The sequence below is a fragment of the Miniopterus schreibersii genome (assembly GCF_964146895.1).
Source record: "Miniopterus schreibersii genome assembly, chromosome: Y".
Taxonomy (NCBI): Eukaryota; Metazoa; Chordata; class Mammalia; order Chiroptera; family Miniopteridae; genus Miniopterus; species Miniopterus schreibersii.
In genome coordinates this window covers 1,816,600-1,835,842 of record NC_138120.1, presented here as the reverse complement: position 1 = coordinate 1,835,842, position 19,243 = coordinate 1,816,600, and the positions used below count along the sequence as shown (strand labels likewise).

Below are 19,243 nucleotides of genomic sequence, written 5' to 3'. Positions count from 1 at the left end.
CATTAAAAACAAAAACAAAAACTGAGCAAATCCGGTGGCTCTGAAGTTAGGACTATTTTGAATGCATAACGTGGACCTGGTGAGTCTCAGGTGCCCCTGGGCTCCTCCTCCGAGGCCCTGTTGGTCCGTTATATCCCCGCGGCCCTCAGGACCTTGGGGGGACAGACGTGTAGACAGGGGGTGACTTGATGATACACTCAGATGCAAACGCTGCATTGTAATCGAATAGGTGGTCTGTGGACACTCCCATCCACCCGCCTTGAGTGAGAGAACCAAGGGCATGAGCCACAATCCCTCCAGGAGCTCACACGATAAGCCCTGGACACTTCCGGCAACTGAATTCTCTCTGTACTGAACTCCGCCTTCCAGGGACTGTAGATGACGGTGCTTTGAACGGACTCTCGCTTTTAATCCCCAGACAGCCACAGTAGCCCCTCTTTTTTCCGTTTCCCTGGGATCGGCCGCCCTCGGTCAACCACGGCCCGAGAATATTAAATGGAAAATTCCAGAAACGTGCCACTGACACGTTGTCAATGGCTGGCCGTCTGAAAAAGTGGAAGGAAAAAAGAAAAGAAAGAAAAAGTGGAAGGAATCTCAGAGGGACAGCGGGCGTCGGTGGGGGGGGAGAGATTAACCAGAGAACTTACAAGCACATGTGCATGAGCCGTGGACACAGACAATAGTCGGGGAAGGCCTGGGCTGTGGGGTGGGGCAGGAGGGTCGATGGGGGGAAAAAGAGAACATCTGTAATGCTTCCAACAACAATGATACATTTAAAAATAAAATAAGAGCGCAGCCAGGCATGGCTCAGCGGTTGAGCGTCGACCTAGGATCCAGGCGATCGGGGTTCGATTCCCGGTCAGGGCACATGCCCGGGTTGTGGGCTCGATCAATGACTCTCTCATCACTGATGTTTCCATCTGTCTCTCTCCATCTCCTTTCCTCTCTCTGAAATCAATACATATTAAAAATAAATAAATAAAATATTTAAAAAATAAATAAATAAAAATAAAAATAAGAATAATAGATAAAAGTAAATAAAACGTGTGATGAAAGCTCGCAAGTCCCACTGCCTCCAACAGGGACCCGAATCGGCCCTTTTTCTGGCGTCGCCACGTGGTAGCTGCTCCCCACGTGTTAGCCACGTAGTATCCATCCGGGTGATCAGATCGACCGTCGGGGTGTCACAGGCCTTGTGGTCAAGTCGCCCTTATTTGACTCCGTAATTGCCCCAAAGTGCAAGAGTAGCGATGCTGAGAGTTGGGCTATGCCAAAGAGAAGCCATTCCCTGCTCCCTTCAAGCGAAAAGGTGAAAAATCCCCAAATCTATTAGTCACTCTATCATCTCACATCGTCTCCGGAAGGATGGATACAGTGTAACAGGATATTTTGACACATTCCCGTAACTTAATTACAGTCGGTTGTTACAATGTTTCTATTTCATTATTGCTTGTTGTTAATATCTTTCTGTGTCTAATTGATAAATTCACTTTATATAGGTGTGTCTGTGTAGGAAAAATCAGCATATAGAAGGTCTGGTGCTCCCCACAGTTTCAGGCATCCCCTGCGGGTCTTGGAACGTATCCCCCGTGGATAAAAGGGGTGGAGGGCTACGCTAGCGTCTAAACACCTCAGTCGTGAGGGCCTCAAATAATTTAATTTACTTGCTCTAGAGCAACGCTTTGCTGAGCCCAGGGCCTATGCATTGTTGTCCCAGCGCCCAAGATGCTTTTGAGCAGGTCTGTGTTCAGAATCCCAGCAGAGCCCCGACCAGTGTGGCTCAGTGGTTAGAGAGCATCAGCTTGCCCACCGAAGGGTCCCGGGTTCGATTCCCAGTGAAGGGCACGTACCTGGGTTGCAGGTTTTATCCCTGGTCCAGGTCGGGGCGCAGTAGGAGGCGACCCATCGATGTGTCTCTCCCACATGGATGTTTCTCTCTCTTTTTCTCACTTTCCCCTCCCTCCCTTCCACTCTGTCTAAAAGTCAATGGAAAAAAAAATATCCTCAGGTGAAGATTAGCCAAGAAAATAAAAAATAAAAATCCCAGCATCGTGCGTTTGTTGAGTGTGCATTTTTGTCTGTATCTTGACCCCTTTTCTATCCGCTGCAGCCCCGTGGATAAGACCATCCACCTAAAGCCTGGGGAGGGGGGGAGGTTGAATCACTGTCTGCAGCTCTCAGGCAGCGTTCAAACAGCAGATCCATCAGGTTCAGAAATGAATGGCATCCCGTTATCTCGAGGGAGGCCAGAAAAAAAGGATCTCGTGCTCAAAAGCGGGATGGTTTTCAGGAAAACGGAAGACTCCAAACGTATCATCCCCTCCCTCCTGTTTTTGTCTGTCTCTCCGTTACTCAGACATTGGGTCAGAGCCTGGCAGATGTCCAGACGTCGACAGTAAAAATGAAAAACGGCGGCGGCTACACACACGTAAATCAGCCCCCGGGCACTGGGCTGTTTTTTGCTTTCCACGTTACCGTCAGATTTTTTTGAGCATTTTCATACAACTCTGATTAACCTGAGGCAGGATATCACGGTCTATGGCATGTCCCCCAAAGGTATTATGGTTCCACGAGAGATTCAGGTTGAATATGTCATTTAAACAATACTGATCGTGTTGAAATATCCTGCTCAGCTGTTCACTTAAATGCAATGCATAGTTAAGTTCCAGTCCAGAAACACACAGTATCTTTACAAATGAGTTTGTGGTGGTGTTGGTTTTTTTTTTTTTTTTGAGTTGTAGAATGGAGGAATATTACTCGGCCATGAAAAAGAATGAAATCTTACCGTTTGCAACAGGATGGATGAACCTAGAGGGTGGGATGCTGAGTGTAATACGTCAGACAGAGAAAGACAAATACCATATGATCTCACTTATATGTCGACTATAAATAGAAAAAATAAGCAAAACAGAAACAGACCGGTAGATACAGAGGACAGACTGAGAGCTGTCTGGAGGGGTTCGGTGCTGGGTGAAAAAGTGGAAGGATTAAAAAGTACAGATTGGCATTTACAGAACAGCTATAGGGATGTAAAGCACAGCGCAGGGAGTATAGTCGATAATATTGTAATAACTACGTGTTGGTGCCAGGTGGGCCCTAGAATTATTGGGGGGATCGCTTTGTAAATTATATAAATGTCCAACCGCTGTGCTGTACACCTGAAACTAATACGAAATAATATTGAATGTCAACTGTAATTAAAATATTTTTTAAAAAGACCAAAAAAAGAAAGGTTTCCATCCCTAATGGATCATTTCTGATACCTTCCAGTCATGCACATGATTCTCTAAGGTCGAATGAGCTGTGGTTTATCCGGTGAGGGTGCTGTGATCCACCGCCAGACAAATTGGGGGGGGGGGCCTTTAAACCTTGACTCCACCGACACTCAACAAATGAAAGAAGGATTTTTTAAAAATACGTTTTTATTGATTTTAGAGAGAGAGAGAGAGAGAGAGAAACACCAATGATGAGAGTCATGGGTCGGCTGCCTCTTGCTCGCCCCCTGCTGGGGATCGAGGTCACAGCCCAGGCATGTGCCCTGACCAGAAATGGAACCTTGACCTCCTGGTTCACAGGCTGACCCTCAGCCACTGAGCCACGCCGGCCAGGGCTGCTATAAGCTTTTTATTTTTTATTTTTATTTTTTTAAAAAGTATATCTTTATTGATTTCAGAGAGAGGAAAGGAGAGGGAGAGAGAGAGATAGAAACATCAATGATGAGAGTCATTGACTGGCTGCCTAGCCTGCATCCCGGGCATGTGCCCTGACCGGGAATCGAACCCTAATCGCCTGGATCTTAGGTCAATGCTCAACTGCTGAGCCACGCCCAGCTGGGCGGCTATAAGCTTTTTAAATAGGCGGCAGGCGTTACCCTGGAAGGCATGCAGCATTCCTTCCTCGGGGGTGTCAGGACAGCTATCGACACGTTTAATTACGGGTGACGCCTCGATGTCACGAGCACCACGGCTTGTCCTTGAGCTGCATCGTCTCGTTTGGTTTTCCCACGGAAGCTGAGGTTCCGGGTGACGGTGTTCGCGGCCTAAACGAGTGCGCGGCTGAGTCACCTGAGAAGGATTCGAATCCGGGCTACCCTCGGTGTTTCTTTCGTGTCATCTCATAAATACCCATGTGTCCTGGTGCCCGTTTGGCCCAGCTGTCCTGGGGAAGGTAGAGCTCCAGGTATATCTCCTTAGGAAATGGGACGGTCACCTGCAATGTTAGAGAAACAGTGCTTTGGGGCCTCCCACCCCGAGGCGGGCCAACCTTGTCGATCGTTAGTGGGTAACGTTTGGGGAATTGTTTGTTCATTCAAGAAAGACTTATGGCCAGGACAGTGTAGCTCAGCGGTTGAGCATCGACCCATGAACCTGGAGGTCGCGGTTCGATTCCCGGTTGGGGCACATGCCCGTGTTGTGGGCTCGATCGCCAGCAGGGGGCGAGCAGGAGGCAGCCGATCCATGACTCTTTCATCATAGATGTTTCTCTCTCTCTCTTCTTCTCTCTGAAATCAATAAAAACATATTTTATTTTATTTTTTTAAATATATCTTTATTGATTTCAGAGAGAGGAAAGGAGAGGGAGAGAGAGATAGAAACATCCATGATGAGAGAGTCATTGATGGAGCCCACAACCTGGGCACGTGCCCTGACCGGGAATCGAACCCCGATCGCCTGGATCCTAGATCGACGCTCAACCGCTGAGCCACGCCCGGCTGTGCTAAAAACATATTTAAAAAAATAATAATTTCATCGTGGGGTGGAAGGAGGCATGGAAGAGCTAAGGGCGCAGCTGGCCGGGGCCTTGGTCTCACGATGTCTGTCTGCTTTCTCTCCCCATCAGGCTGACCGCTCGGCCCTGGAGTCTCCCTAAGGAATCCTCGCCCCGGGCAGGAGTCGGAGGGTCCCCGCTTCCTTGGAGCCTCGCCCTCGCCGCAGTCGGGCTCCAGGATTGACAGGAGGCTGCTGCCCGCCATGGGCTGCCCGGAGCACTGCGGGGTGTGCGCCTGACCTGCATCTCTGTCTATGCCCCACGCACGAGGCTTCCTCCCGAGCCCACCTCCTCTGCCGGGTGCCCGGCTCCCCGGAAAGCCCTTAGCGTCTGCGGCTGGCTGCCCGGCCCTGTCTGCTTGGAGTCGTGCCTCCCGGACGCCCCCGGATGTGGCTGTGAACCATGTCGAGACCCCGGGGACTGGTATGGCTTCCTCTGTTCCTCACGCCGGCCTGCGTCATGGTGAACTCCAACGCGCTCCTGTGGATCACCGCCCTGGCCATCAAGTTCACGCTCATCGACGGCCAGGCCCAGTACCCCGTGGTCAACACCAATTACGGCAAGATCCGAGGCCTGAGAACGCCGTTGCCCAATGAGATTTTGGGGCCGGTGGAGCAGTACCTGGGGGTCCCCTATGCCTCGCCCCCCACGGGAGAGAGGCGGTTCCAGCCGCCCGAGCCCCCCTCCTCGTGGACCGGGGTTCGCAACGCCACCCAGTTTGCGGCCGTGTGTCCCCAGCACCTGGATGAGAGGTCCCTGCTGCACGACATGCTTCCCGTGTGGTTTACCGCCAATCTGGATACGTTAATGACCTACGTGCAGGACCAGAACGAAGACTGTCTCTATCTGAACATCTACGTGCCCACGGAGGACGGTAAGTGCCCCACTCAAGCGGAAAGCACCCGCCGCTCACGCGTCTCGGGGGGCGTCTGCCCACAGGGCTTTGTCGCCCACGCCCGGTGCGTGGCATCTCCTATAACCCATTTATTTTATTTTATTTTATTTTATTTTATTTTATTTTATTTTATTTTATTTTATTTTATTTTATTATTTTATTTTATTTTATTTATTTTATTTTATTTTATTTTATTATTTTATTTTATTTATTTTATTTTTTATTTTATTTTATTATTTTATTTTATTTTACATTTTATTTTATATTTTATTTTATTTTATATTTTATTTTATTTTATATTTTATTTTATTTTATTTATTTTATTTTATTTTATTATTTTATTTTATTTTATTTTATTTTATTATTTTATTTTATTTTATTATTTTATTTTATTTTATATTTTATTTTATTTTATTAATTTTATTTTATAATTTATTTTATTTATTTTATTTTATATTTTATTTTATTATTATTTTATTTTATTATTTTATTTTATTTTATTTTATTATTTTATTTTACTTTATTTTATTATTTTATTTTATTTTATTTTTTTATTTTATTTTATTTTTTATTTTATTATTTTATTTTATTTTTTTATTATTTTACTTTACTTTACTTTATTTTATTTTATTTTTTATTTTATTATTTTATTTTATTTTAATTTAATTTAATTATTTTATTTTATTTTATTTTATTTTATTTATTTTATTTTATTTTATTTTATTTTAATTTTATTTTATTTCTATTTTTTCCTCCTGTTTCGAACGTTCCATTTGTTCCGCTGTGTCTCGTGAGCATCGCACAGACGGTCAATACTCCGACGGACGGCCTAATCGTTTTATTACGTCTTGATTTTCAGTCTGGTAGCGCCGACTGGCAGGTGACAGCCGGCGTGAGTATGTGCTGGTCCTTGGTCTACGTGCCTCATATAAAGGGACGCGTCTGTCAAAAAAATAATAGAATTGAGAACATGATCGCGCTCGGGAGGGTGAGCTGAACATGAGAAGCAACGGTTCCACTGGCTCGAATCTTTCGGGAGTTTACTGCGTTTCTGTTGGAGTCTTGAACCGCTGCGAGCGTTTTAAAGACGCAAACAAGGGGTGATTTAGACGACGGTTGCACTTCGTGGTCGGGGGCCCACAGCTTTTAGCAGAAATAGGAGCCCCCCCTTTCCTTCCAACACCCGGGGCAGGCAGACGGCCCACGCGGGTCGTCCGATGATTCTGTGACACCCGGACTGAGGCCGTGAGACGCAGGCCTGGGCAGAGCGGCCTTCTGTTTCCAATAGCGCAGCGGTGCGAAGGTCTCTAGAAACGGCCACGTTCGGTGTATTAGTTCAACCCCATGCTGGTCAGGTCGGGCTACGTCCCGGCCGTGCAGGTTCCCAGTTAAAAATTTCTCAGCAACGTCTAACCAGGCGGCGGTTATGTGACGGGGATCCCACGTTTCTCACGCGCCTCACCTGCCCTAGAAAGCGGGCTGTGTACTTTTTAACTCGGGCAGCCACGGGTGGGACTCGCAAGTCGGTGAATTTCGGAGCTTTTTTTCATAGCTAATTAAAAAAATATATTAATTTCAGAGAGAGAGAGAGAGAGAGAGAAACATCAATGATGAGAATCATTGATCGGAGGCCTCCTGCAAGCCCCCAAGTGCGGATCGAACCCGCAACCCGGGCATATGCCCCGACCGGGAACTGAACCCCGATCTCTTGGATCCTAGGTCGATGCTCAACCCCTGAGCCACGGCGGCCGGGCTATAGCTAATTTTTAAGTTGATCGCTTTGTATGGCCCTGGAATGACATTAGAAACATCCAAATGGCCCTCGGGCGATAAAAGGTTCCCCACCCGTGAATCGTAGGCGCTAAAAGGCCTCATAAGGGGAAATGAGGAGACGCCAGGCCCGGCCAAGGCGTCTGTTCTGGGGGTCACAGGGGACACCCACGCGAGGAAACACAACCACTGTGCTTCGTTATATTCGTGGGTCCTGGCGTGTGGCCCGTGTCCTCGTGGCCACAGAACACTGACCTTGGAGACTGTGGTTCTCAGTGTGATTCTGACCCTCGGACTCTGTTTCTTACCGTTTCCTGAGCTGACTCAGTGGCGGGGGAAAAAAATAAATCCCCGAATAGCCGCTTCGTGGGCCTACGAGGGGGTGAGTGAGGGGCCCCCAGACGCAATTAGGGCTCTCGTTTCACAAGCCAACCGGCCGGCGATCGTCCTCCTAACGAGCCATTTAAATAAAAGTACATTTAAAATGAGGAAAGACAGGAAGAAATGGGAAAAAAGAGAAACCGGGTGAAAGATTGAAATGCCTTTTGTAACCCGTTGGCCACGCTGGGGTCTGCGGAGTTAACCTCAGGAACGGCTGCCTGCGATTCAGACAGAAAACCTCCCGATAGGGGCGGCCGAGCCCACCCGGGAGGGAAGATCAATCGTTTCCTTGATTACGGAGGTGTCGGCGCGCACTTGTGCGCACCCGAGCCCTGAGCGATCGCTCCATTTACTGCGCTGTGGCTCCGCATTGAACAGGGATTGGGGAGCATAAAAATGCAGAAACCATCAGCCCAGTGCCACCCTTTCGCTCCTATATTTATGTATTTTTTAGATGGCTTTTGCGAACGATATCTCACCCGGACCTTGACAAGGGAACCGGGCGGGTAATAGGGGCTTAAAAGGTGGAATTGATTTCCCCGCAACCTGTAAACGTCGCAATTTTGCTCGTGAGGGTTGGAGGCGACGCGTCTGTGTATTTGCGCAAACCACAAATCGGCGTCTGTTGGGCCAGGGGTGGTTGTTTTTTGTTTGTTTGTTTTTGTTTTTAAGTACTAAATCGATTTGACAATCCATGTGCAGGCGTAGATATTGAATTATTAGTTATTCACAAAAGGATACAGCCCAGTTTCGCAGTAAACGTTAACGTTACGGCGTCTTACTGATTCCCCCAGAGGTTTTCCTTTCGCGTGTATCTGAATGCACATCTGTGCATTTAATTAACAGCGCAGACAGTAAGGCTGCATATCTAAAATTCTGAATTCTGCCTGGCCGGCGGGGCTCAGTGGCTGAGCATCGACCTATGAACCTGGAGGTCAGGGTTCGATTCCCGGTCAGGGCACAGGCCCGGGTTGCGGGTTCGATCCTCAGTAGGGGGCCTGCAGGAGGCGGCCGATCCATGACTCTCCTCATTGATGTTTCTCTCTCTCCCTCCCTTCCTCTCTCTGAAATCAATAAAGACATATTTTTTAAAAACTAAGAGGAGCCCGGCTGGGCGTGGCTCAGCGGTTGAGCATCGACCTAGGATCCAGGTGATCTGGGTTCGATTCCCGGTCAGGGCACAGGCCCGGGCAGCTGATCGATGACTCTCTCATTGTTGATGTTTGTGTCTCTCTCTCTCCCTCTCCTTTCGTCTCTGTAAAATCAATAAAGATATATTTTAAAAAAATAGAAAAAATAATAATAAAATAAATAAATAAATAAATAAATAAATAAATAAATAAAAACTAAGAGGAATATAATCTGCGTTATCTGGGGAGCTTAATATTTCAATTTAAAAAATTTTTAAAAATATGTTTCTATTTGTTTTAGAGAGAGAGGAAGGGGGAGAGAAACATGGATGATGAGAGTCATTGATCGGCTGCCTCCTGCTCGCCCCCTGCTGGGGATCGAGCCCTGAGCGGGAACTGAACCTGGACCTCCTGCTTCACAGGTCAATGCTCGACCACTGAGCCACACCAGCGGGGCAATACTGAAGAACAAACACCCTTAAGTTGTGGAAAACGGCAAAGGAGGGGAATAAATCGGAGTGAAGGAATGTCAGAAGATAGAACTGGCTGTCGCTGGCTTCGAGAATCGGGGCTAGAGCATGGGTTGGGCAGGTCCGGCCCAGGGCCCTATATGTCTGAGAAATCACCTGGTCCGGCCCTGCCAAGGACTCAAAATCCAACACATCCAGGAGCTTCTTTTTCGTAGCTAATTTTTAAGTTGATTTTCTGTATGGCCTGGGAGTGACGTCATCAATACCCCAACGGCCCCTGGCCGAAGAAAGGTTCCCCAGCCCTGCTGTAGGGGTGGAAAAGCCGTGGAAATAGAAACATAGATAATTCCTGTGTGCTCTGTTGTCCCAGATCGCTTGTGGCAACTTGCTGCAGCGGCAAGACACAGCTCTTACCGAGTTCTCCCGCCTTCTCTCACGGCTGGGATTTCACAGGAAAGCGAGCGCCCTCGTCGGAAACCAAGCCGTTGCTGAAAGGTGGGGTTTGGGCCTTCGGAACCCCATCTCCGCTCTGAGATTCCAATTCACTGGCTTCCTTTTCTGTCTCGAGAAGTCCGTCCTAACGCGGGGTGGTTAAAATTGGCTGCGTCCCGTCATGTTCACCAGAGAGAAAATGAATCAGTTCCCAGGGCCGGGCAGACGTCGGGCGTGTTGGAGACGTCGGCTCTACGGGGTGTTCACTGTGTTAATAGCCTCCTAGCAAGTCCGACTAAATATCCTATTAAAATATCCTAATAAATAACTATTAAAAATGATTCACGGGCCCTGGTTGGTTTGGCTCAGTGGTTACAGCTTGTCGGCCCCATAGACTGCAGGGTCTCGGGTTCGATTCTGGCCAAGGGCATGTAGCTTGGTTGCAGGATGAATCCTCTGGTCCCAACCGGGGCGTGTGCAGGAGGCAACCCATGGATGTGTCTCTCTCACATCAACGTTTCTCTCTCTCTGTGTCTCTGTCTCTTCCATTCTCTCTGAAAAGCAATGAAAAAATATCCTTGCATGAGGATTTAAAAACACACAAAGAGCCCGGCCGGTCAGTGGTTGAGCGTCGACCTAGGATCCAGGCGATCGGGGTTCGATTCCCGGTCAGGGCACATGCCCGGGTTGTGGGCTCGATCAATGACCCTCTCATCATTGATGTTTCTGTCTCTCTCTCTCCCTCTCCTTTCCTCTCTGAAATCAATAAAAATATATTTAAAAAAATAATAATAAATAAAAATAAAAACACACGAAGATAGACAGATGTTACCCAGGGAAGAAACGGACATTTCGTTTTTCTTGGGCATCTACAGATTTCGAGAGTAGGGGTCACTGAGTGACCTCTACGTAGCGAAACATGCAAATTGCCTTCTTTGCACAAAATTTCCCTCTTGATGGCGGCCGTGTCTCTGAAACATGTCCCTGTCTTGCTTGTCGCCCTGTCTGCAAACTCCTTTTGGCTCTCTGTTCCTTTCCTCCAGGCCTCAGGATCTGATCTGTTCCGGGCAAAGTGATTCTCCATCCTTTAAAGAAATGCTTGTTTTAAAATTTATTTTATTGTGGAGAGTATTACAGATGCCCCCCATTTCCTCCCCCTTCCCCCCGTCTGTCCATCTCCCGCCCCAGGCCCCCACCTGCCCATTCTCTGTGTCCCAGGGCTGCTCCTATGTTCTTATAAGTTCATCTCTTCCTGCCCTGCTTCCCGCCTTCCCTCTGAGCTCCCTCCGTCTGCGCCATGCGTCCACGTCTCTGGATCTGTTTTGTTCATCAGTTTATTTTGTTCATTAGATTCCACATATAAGTGAGATCCTGGGACATTTGTCTTTCTCTGCCTGGCTTATTTCACTCAGCATAAGACTCTGCAGGTCCCTCCCTGCTGCCCCAAAGGGGACGAGATCCACCTTTTTCACAGCTGCGTAGTATTCCACGGTGTAGACGTACCACCGCTTTTTATCACATATTCTTTATCGGCTCTTCCGTCCATGAAGACTTGGGTTGCTTCCCTCCCTGGGCTCCCGTGAATAGTGCTGCAGTGATCGCGGGGGGTGCAGATCCCTTTTCCCTCCCCTTTTATATATAAATTTCATTTACTCGTCCTGCCCGGCTCAGAGGAATGGCCAAGAACTTGCCAGCCTAGGTTCAAATGCCAGCTTGTCTCCGTCCCAGTTGAGGGGTTATGGGAAAGTTCGTGGGCTTGTACTTGCCTCGGTTTCCCTGGGTGTAAAATGAAGCTGGGTTGGGAGGTTCCGAGTATATTCATTTATCCACATGGGGCCCTGAGACGTGCGCGTCCATCCTGCTCACGTCACGCCCCTGGCAGCACATTGGTGGAACGCAGTACATGGTAGACCAGAAAAACGAACATTTTACCGACCGTGAGCGTGCATTTTGGGCCTAGTATGTGTATCAATCCGGCCCATGGTCAACGCGCGTTGCTGATAACACCGTCGTTTACCACAGCCGCCGAAGGGGCCACGCAACAGCCGGGAGGGACCAAGGGGTCATCGTTCCCGACACGGGGAGACAGGGGCAACGACAGGCGACGCGTCCAGCTGAGCGGCCACCGTGAGACAGGACTTTTTAACCATAAACATCAGGATGCAACGGCGTCGAAATGAGTAAACGGTTCCCGTTTTCATCGGCGGGCTGGACGCGTGAATGCAGTCTGCAGGTGAAGGTCATTGCGGAAGGTGATTAAATAAATATCTCCCCCCAAGGAGTAGCTGGAAAGGGTTTAGGATTTCGTGAACAGGGTCAAACCAGAGCGGGTTTCCCATAACAGGCCTGAAAAGACCTCACCAATTTGAACGTAGAATAATATTCTTATTTCAGGGTTTACAAAATTATATATGGTTAGAAGAGTCTCTTTCGTTAGTAGGGATTATATTTGTCTGGGTAATTTAGAAAGAAACAAACTTTCTGGAAAGAAGATCGTTTCTCTTACATTTTTCATTGTCTAATACATACGTCTTAAGCTTGTTCCATTGGTAATTTAGAGATTTTTTCTCTCAATGAGAACAAATCCAAATTGTCTAGAATGTGTTAAAAACCCAGTTTGCTGTCCGGCGTAGACCATGAGCAATATCACGCAACGCCGTCCAGGAGAGACATTTCAGCTGCAAACAGTCTGCTCGCGTATTTGTTCTTTGCTTATTAATTATTGTTTTTAATTTATTGCAATGACATTAGGTAATAAGATCAGGCGGGTTTCAAGGTCGTTATTTACTTCTGCCCGATTTTACCTCCAGGACGCGTCGTATCTTCACTTGTCGCCAAGGGACGCTGTTCTTCTGGAAACTGTCATTCACTTTCCATGTCTGCAACCGATTTAATATTTCCTGACCTCAGCTTTGAATGGACGCTTTGAGATGTGTTCCGCTTAATGTGTTTTGAGATGCAATCAGTTATTCCATCAAAAAGTGAACACCCAGCCCGGCCGGCGTGGCTCCGCGGTTGAGCGTCGACCTAGCAACCAGGCGGTCACGGGTTCGATTCCCGCTCAGGTCACAGGCCCAGGATGCGGGCTTGATCCCCAGTCGGGGGCAGCAATGAAAACATATTTGAAACGTATCGGAAATCAATAAAAACATATTTAAAAAAAATTTAAAAGAATAAAAACGTGTCTCGCAGACCTGAATCATTGTCCCAAGGAACCGGGCATTTTGGGTCCGTTTTCCGTCCTGTTCGTTGGCTTTCTCTCCGGAGAGGCTGTCTCCAGGCAGGGCCAGCAAAGGGGGGACCGGCATTTCCCCGGGACATCGCCCCGCAGCTCAGGGGGACGGATGGGCGTGGAAATGGGGGTGATTGGCTCCGTGTAGGCCGTAGGCCAACTCCTCGGAGCCCGTTTCTGTATCTGTCGTGGTTGTTCTGTGGGCGTCGGGCCCTGTGAGTGGCATTGCGCGGACGGCGAATGGTCCGTGTGGCCCCCCGGAGAGACGTCTGGGACTGGCCAGCGCAGCTCCTGGCAAGTCACGGACCCTGTGACTCGAGCTGGGACCTTGACCAGAGGTTGGGGGGAGCTGTCCGGCCCAGGGTATGACCGACGGTGCCCGGCATGTCCATTACCTGGCCCAGCGACCGCCTCAGCTTTGCCCAAGGCTCGGCCCGTTGAGGGAGCGGAGCTGGGGGACGTTACATTAAATCTGAGCACCTCTCAGCCTCTGCTTTTATTCGGGAGAAAGGCTCGGCAAGACTTGCATTGCTGGGCCCCGGCCGGGGTGGCTCGGTTGGTCGGGCGTCACCCCGCGCACCCAAAGGTGGCCGGTTCACCTCCCAGTGAGGTCACCTGCCCAAGTTTTAGGCCTGGTCCCCCGCTGGGGGCGTGCAAGAGGCCGTCCATGGGTGATTCCCTCTCATTATTGGTGCTTTTCTCTCTGTCCCTCTCTAAAAAAATCAATAAAAATATATTTTAAAAAGAGTATTTAAAAAAAAAAAAAAGAGTGGCATTGTTGGGCAGTGAGCAAGGGGCTGGCCAGGAGGCGGGCAGTGGTCTGTCCGGGAATGTCCGCGAGGCCCAGGGAGTCATCCTCGGCTACTCCCGGGGCTTTTTTGTGTGAGATGTTGAATTGGGGGCAGGAGGCGGGTGCCCTCGGGTGGTAGGAAAATCTCGTCTTCAGTCCTGCAGCCCCGAAGGCACCACCGATACGCCTCCTTCTTGGAATTTCTCTGTCTGAGGCCCTGACGTTAACGAAAGGACGGCTTAGACACGTATCCACCCGTCGGTTGGATTCTTAGCGAGCGTGTTCTCTCGGTCAGGCCGCCTGGGCGAAGGCCGACCTGTCCCTTCCCTTGCAGATCACGTCAGGGCAAGATTCACGGCTCCCTGCAGCCTCCGTTCCGTGCAGCCCAGGCGATGGTGCAGGGCGTTGGGGGGATTCGGGCACGTCTTGCACCAGCCTGAGCTCCGGCCTCAGAGCGTCCCGGCCGCTGTGAAACCTGAAGGACAGTCATTGCTTGAAGGGAGGTTTCAGGCGAGGGAACCACGTATCGGAGCCGGGAGGCCGGAGGCTGATGTCGACATTGATTTTCTTCGCCGAGCATCCTGGAAGGGAGTCTGGCGAGTGGATTTGCGGTATTTGCTCAGCCAGGCATCCAGGGTGCAGGCGCTCCTTGCGGCCGCCTGGTCCCACGTCCACGTGCCACTGCCACCCACGGAGCCACAGAGGTTGTGGACGGACGTGGTCTTTGGGAAATTCAGAGACCCAGCCAGGGCTTGTGTTCGCCTCCAAGAGGCGACGTGTGGCCGAAGTGGACGCTATGCATGCCCCACGGGCCGGATTCATCGTGCGTGCGGACACCTGACTTTGCAAAAAAAGACCACGTGGATGCCACGCAGCCACATGCACTTAGTCACCTGTTTTCTGTGGCTGCTTTCCCGTGACAACGACAAACGCGAGTCGCTGCAAGAGGCGGCAGGACATCACAAATTTTCAAATATTTATTTCCTGCCTTCGTTGACCGGGTCGTTTGCGTGGATTATCTCACTCGGCTCTGTCTCACAAAGGAACATTTTTAAGCCGTTAAGAGGACGAGCAGCGATTTGCATGCGAAGATTAATTACCGAGGCCGCCTGTCGTCTGCTAACTTGCTCGGCGTGGCCCCGCGTCGACATCCAGCGGGCGTAATTCGATTTATTTTGCGGAGAGGTGACCGGCCCCTACATTTCCTTGGCCCGCTGCCTGGATTCCTGACGCCCGAAGACGTACGTGTCTAGGTCGTGGCGTCTCATTTGCGAGAGCCTTCGGAAAGGAGCGAGAGTGGATTCCATTACCCAATGCGTTGACCGGGCGTTGGTTTATCAGGTGATGAGCTTGCCGAGAATTCACACGGGGGGCGGGGGGGGGGAGAAACACACATGAGGGAAACGGGAGATCTTTGTCCCTGTTACGTATTTTAAATTTTGGGATGAATACGTCTATTGGGAAAGACAGCCAGTGCTTGGTTGTGTTTCCCATAAGTTAGGTGATGAAAAAATATTTCTTTTACTTTTTAATTTAATTTAATTTTCATTTTTATTGAATGTATTAGGGGTCACATCGCCTAATAAAATTGTGTAGGTGTCAGGGGTACAATTCTCTAGTAGATCATCTGTATATTGTAGGTGTGCTCAGCACCCCAAGTCAGTTCTCCGTCCATCACCCATTGGCCCCCCATTAACCCTCCACCCCCTGCCCCTCCCTTTCCCTCCCCACCAGCAATCACCACGCTCTTGTCCGGGAAAAAGAAGGGACTCTTACCCTTTGAGACAGCGTGGATGAAAATTTATATTGGTGTCTGAATTTGAATGGTATGGCGATACTCTCAGGGTGTATCCACAGGTACATCTGTAATGAAAAGATCAGCAACACTATCAGGTGTATCCATAGTTACATCTGTAATGAAACATCAGCAACACTATCAAGGTGTATGCACAGTAACATCTGTAATTAAAACAGCAGCAACAGTATCAAGTGTATCCATAGTTACATCTGTAATGAAACATCAGCAACACTATCAGGTGTATGCACAGTAACATCTGTAATTAAAACAGCAGCAACAGTATGAAGTGTATCCATAGTTACATCTGTAATGAAACATCAGCAACACTATCAGGTGTATCCATAGTAACATCTGTAATGAAACATCAGCAACACTATCAGGTGTATCCACAGTAACATCTGTAATTAAAACATCAGCAACACTATCAAGGTGTATCCATAGTTACATCTGTAATGAAACATCAGCAACACTATCAAGTGTATCCATAGTAACATCTGTAATGAAACATCAGCAACACTATCAAGTGTATCCATAGTAACATCTGTAATGAAACATCAGCAACACTATCAAGGTGTATCCATAGTTACATCTGTAATGAAACATCAGCAACACTATCAAGTGTATCCATAGTAACATCTGTAATGAAACATCAGCAACACTATCAAGTGTATCCACAGTAACATCTGTAATGAAACATCAGCAACACTATCAAGTGTATCCATAGTAACATCTGTAATGAAAAGATCAGCAACACTATCAGGGTGTATCCATAGTTATATCTATAATTAAAAAGATCAATTGCTCATTTTTTATAGAAAAAGTAATCTACGTGCTATTGCATCTAATATCAAGTAGGTTTTTCAGTGGTTGCCACGAGTAAGTGACAGATAATTCACAGTGTTTTTTGTCCTGTATGCTATGAGCTATCTACGAAAAATAAAATAAAATAAAATAAAAAAGAAATATATGGGCCATTCTGTATACAATTGAAACAAAAATATCCACATATCCCAATACAGTAAAAAACACACCATGAGAAGGGGACCGTCCACCACTGTTAACGAAACTAGTCCTTGGTCATTCAGATGGCATTTGGGGTCCGTTTTCTAGGTTCTTGATTAGATTCAGAAACCAAAGAATCAGGCCTAATGGATGCCAACGGGCTGTCATTTTGTGCTTTTAATACAGTGGCCTCTGGCCAAAAACGGACAAAAGAGAGACCATCGGATTTGTCACTTTAAATTGGTTTCTCCCACCCTGCCTGAAAATAGAGATGATTTACAGTTTTAATATGTTTTTCATGCGCAATTAACATCTTTGTTTCGCGGGACTCAGAGAAGCGCCAGCGAAACGCAGCTGCCATGATCGATCTTGAGCATGTGAAACAGAATTAACGCCACCCGCGGCGCAGTTCCCTGGGAGCAGGTAAACACGAAACCTGGACAAGGGGAACAAAGCTTGGTGTCCGAAGCCGGGCAAGATTTTGGCTTTAATGGATACCTTTTTAAATATTTTTTTTAAAATTTTTTTCATTGATTTCAGAGAGAGGAAGGGAGACGGAGAGAGAGAAACATCAACGATGAGAGAGTCGTGGATCGGCTGCCTCCTGCATGCGCCCGACTGGGGGTCGAACCCACAACCCGGGCACGTGCCCCGACCGGGAGTAGAACCACAATCTCCTGGTTCCTAGGTCTATGCTCAATCACTGAGCCACGCCAGCCGGAATTCCTTTTTTTTTTTAAAAGCAACAACGGCAAGGAAGATATTATATTCACATTGGGGACTTTTCTCCGTTTCTGGTGTCCTGCAGAATGCCAATGGGGTAAAATATACTAACATTGTTATATGACGGGGGGACGGAAAATTTAAGATCGATCTTTTAAGCCCGGCCGGTGTGGTTCAGTTGGGTGAGCATCGCCCCAGGCACCAGGAGGTCACTGGTTCGATTCCTGGTCAGGGCACCTGCCAGGGTTGTGGGCCGGGTCCCCAGTAGGGGGCGATCAGGAGGCAGCCTCCTGATGTTTCTCTCTCTCTCTCCCTCTCCCTTCCTCTCTCTGAAATCAATATAAACATTTTTTTTAAAAAAAAAGATCGAGCCCGGCTGGGCGTGGCTCAGCGGTTGAGCGTCGACCTAGGATCCAGGCGATCAGGGTTCGATTCCCGGTCAGGGGACATGCCCGGGTTGCGGGCTCGATCAATGACTCTCTCATCATTGATGTTTCTGTCTCTCTCTCTCCCTCTCCTTTCCTCTCTCTGAAATCAATAAAGATATATTTAAAAAAATAAATAAAAATAAAAAATAAAAAAAGATCGACATTTTTAGAAAGAAATAGGGCATACGGAATATTCACAATTTTTAAAAATTGATTTTAGAGAGAGGAAGGAAGACGCAGAGAGAGAAACCCACCAGTGATGTGAGAGAAAAACATCTATCGGTTGCCTCCCGCACTCGGGGATTGAACCCCACAATCTAGGTATGTGCCCGGACCAGGAATCGAACCCGTAACCTTTCGGTGTATGGGGAGATGGTCCAACCCACTGAGCCACCCGGCCAGGACCATGGGGAACATTTGAAAGAGTAGGTATCTTTTTTTTTTAATTTTTTAATTTATTTTTACAATTGGCATAGACATTGAAAACCAACCATTTGATGGCAAAATAAAACCAGGTTGTTTGCTTTTTTAACATTTCAATAAAAAAAACACACCTTTCCGGCTCGCGTGTTTTGTGTCTGCATTTTTGTGCTTTCCCTGAATCTTGCAAGGCTAACCGTAATCTTAGACGCTTTCGCCCGACGCCTGCCCTCGCTGGAGACCTGTGAAGCCAGTGGGGCTTCTTTCTCTCGGAGACGGACCTCCTACGCGTGCTCTTGGCTGCCTTTTAATGGAGAGACAGAAACGGGGCAAACTATAAAGACAAGCTAAAGACCTTGCTCAAAAGCAGGCAGGTGCCACCCTGGCAGGTGTGGCTCAGTGGTGGAGCATTGGCCCATGCCCCGGAGGGTCTTGGATTCGATTCCCGGTCAAGTGCACGTATGTGAGGATGCACGTTCGATCCCGGGTCCCGGTCGGGTCGCGTGAGAGAGGCAACCGATGGAAATGTCTCTCTCCCATCAACGCTTCTCTCTCGCTCCCATCCCTCCCTCCCTCCCTCCCTTCCACTCTCTCTAAAAACCAATGGGAAAAAATATCCTCGCGTGAGGATTAGCAACAACCAAAAAAGCAAAAAAAATAGCAGTCCGGTGTCGGTGAATTTGATGTTCTGGAGGAAAGACCAGAATTAGGGACATCTCGTTGTTTATAAACATAAACAGGGAAACCGAGCATCAGTGGGTGAGTCCAGCTCAGCTGGTTTCCAAACTCCGTCCGGCCTCCCAGGCCTCAGAGGTGCCTGCTGCCTGCGTCCTGGACTGTGTGCCTCAGCCTAAGTATGAGCCCCGCGGTTTCCTTTCCTCTTTTCTCTGCAGCCATTACGTTTTTATAGAATCATCCCTCTTCCGTCTCGTAAAGTCACTGTTATTTAAAACCCCATTAGCGGCGTTGGCGGATGGCGTGAGGGGCCCGCTCGTGCCTTGCCGG

At 48.3% G+C, this 19,243-nt stretch overlaps 1 protein-coding gene across 4 annotated transcripts in view; it reads left to right on the top strand.

Moving 5' to 3' along the window:
* The window catches only part of LOC308551951 (neuroligin-4, X-linked), a 132,544-nt gene that overhangs the window by 34,722 nt on the left and 78,579 nt on the right, over nt 1-19,243 (top strand). For all 4 annotated transcript variants that reach the window (XM_081126866.1, XM_081126863.1, XM_081126865.1 and 1 more), the window contains exon 4: nt 4,840-5,641. In XM_081126866.1, coding sequence (XP_080982992.1) covers nt 5,170-5,641 — 472 coding nt within the window. In that variant the 5' untranslated portion in view covers nt 4,840-5,169. The remainder of the gene's footprint in view (nt 1-4,839; nt 5,642-19,243) is intronic.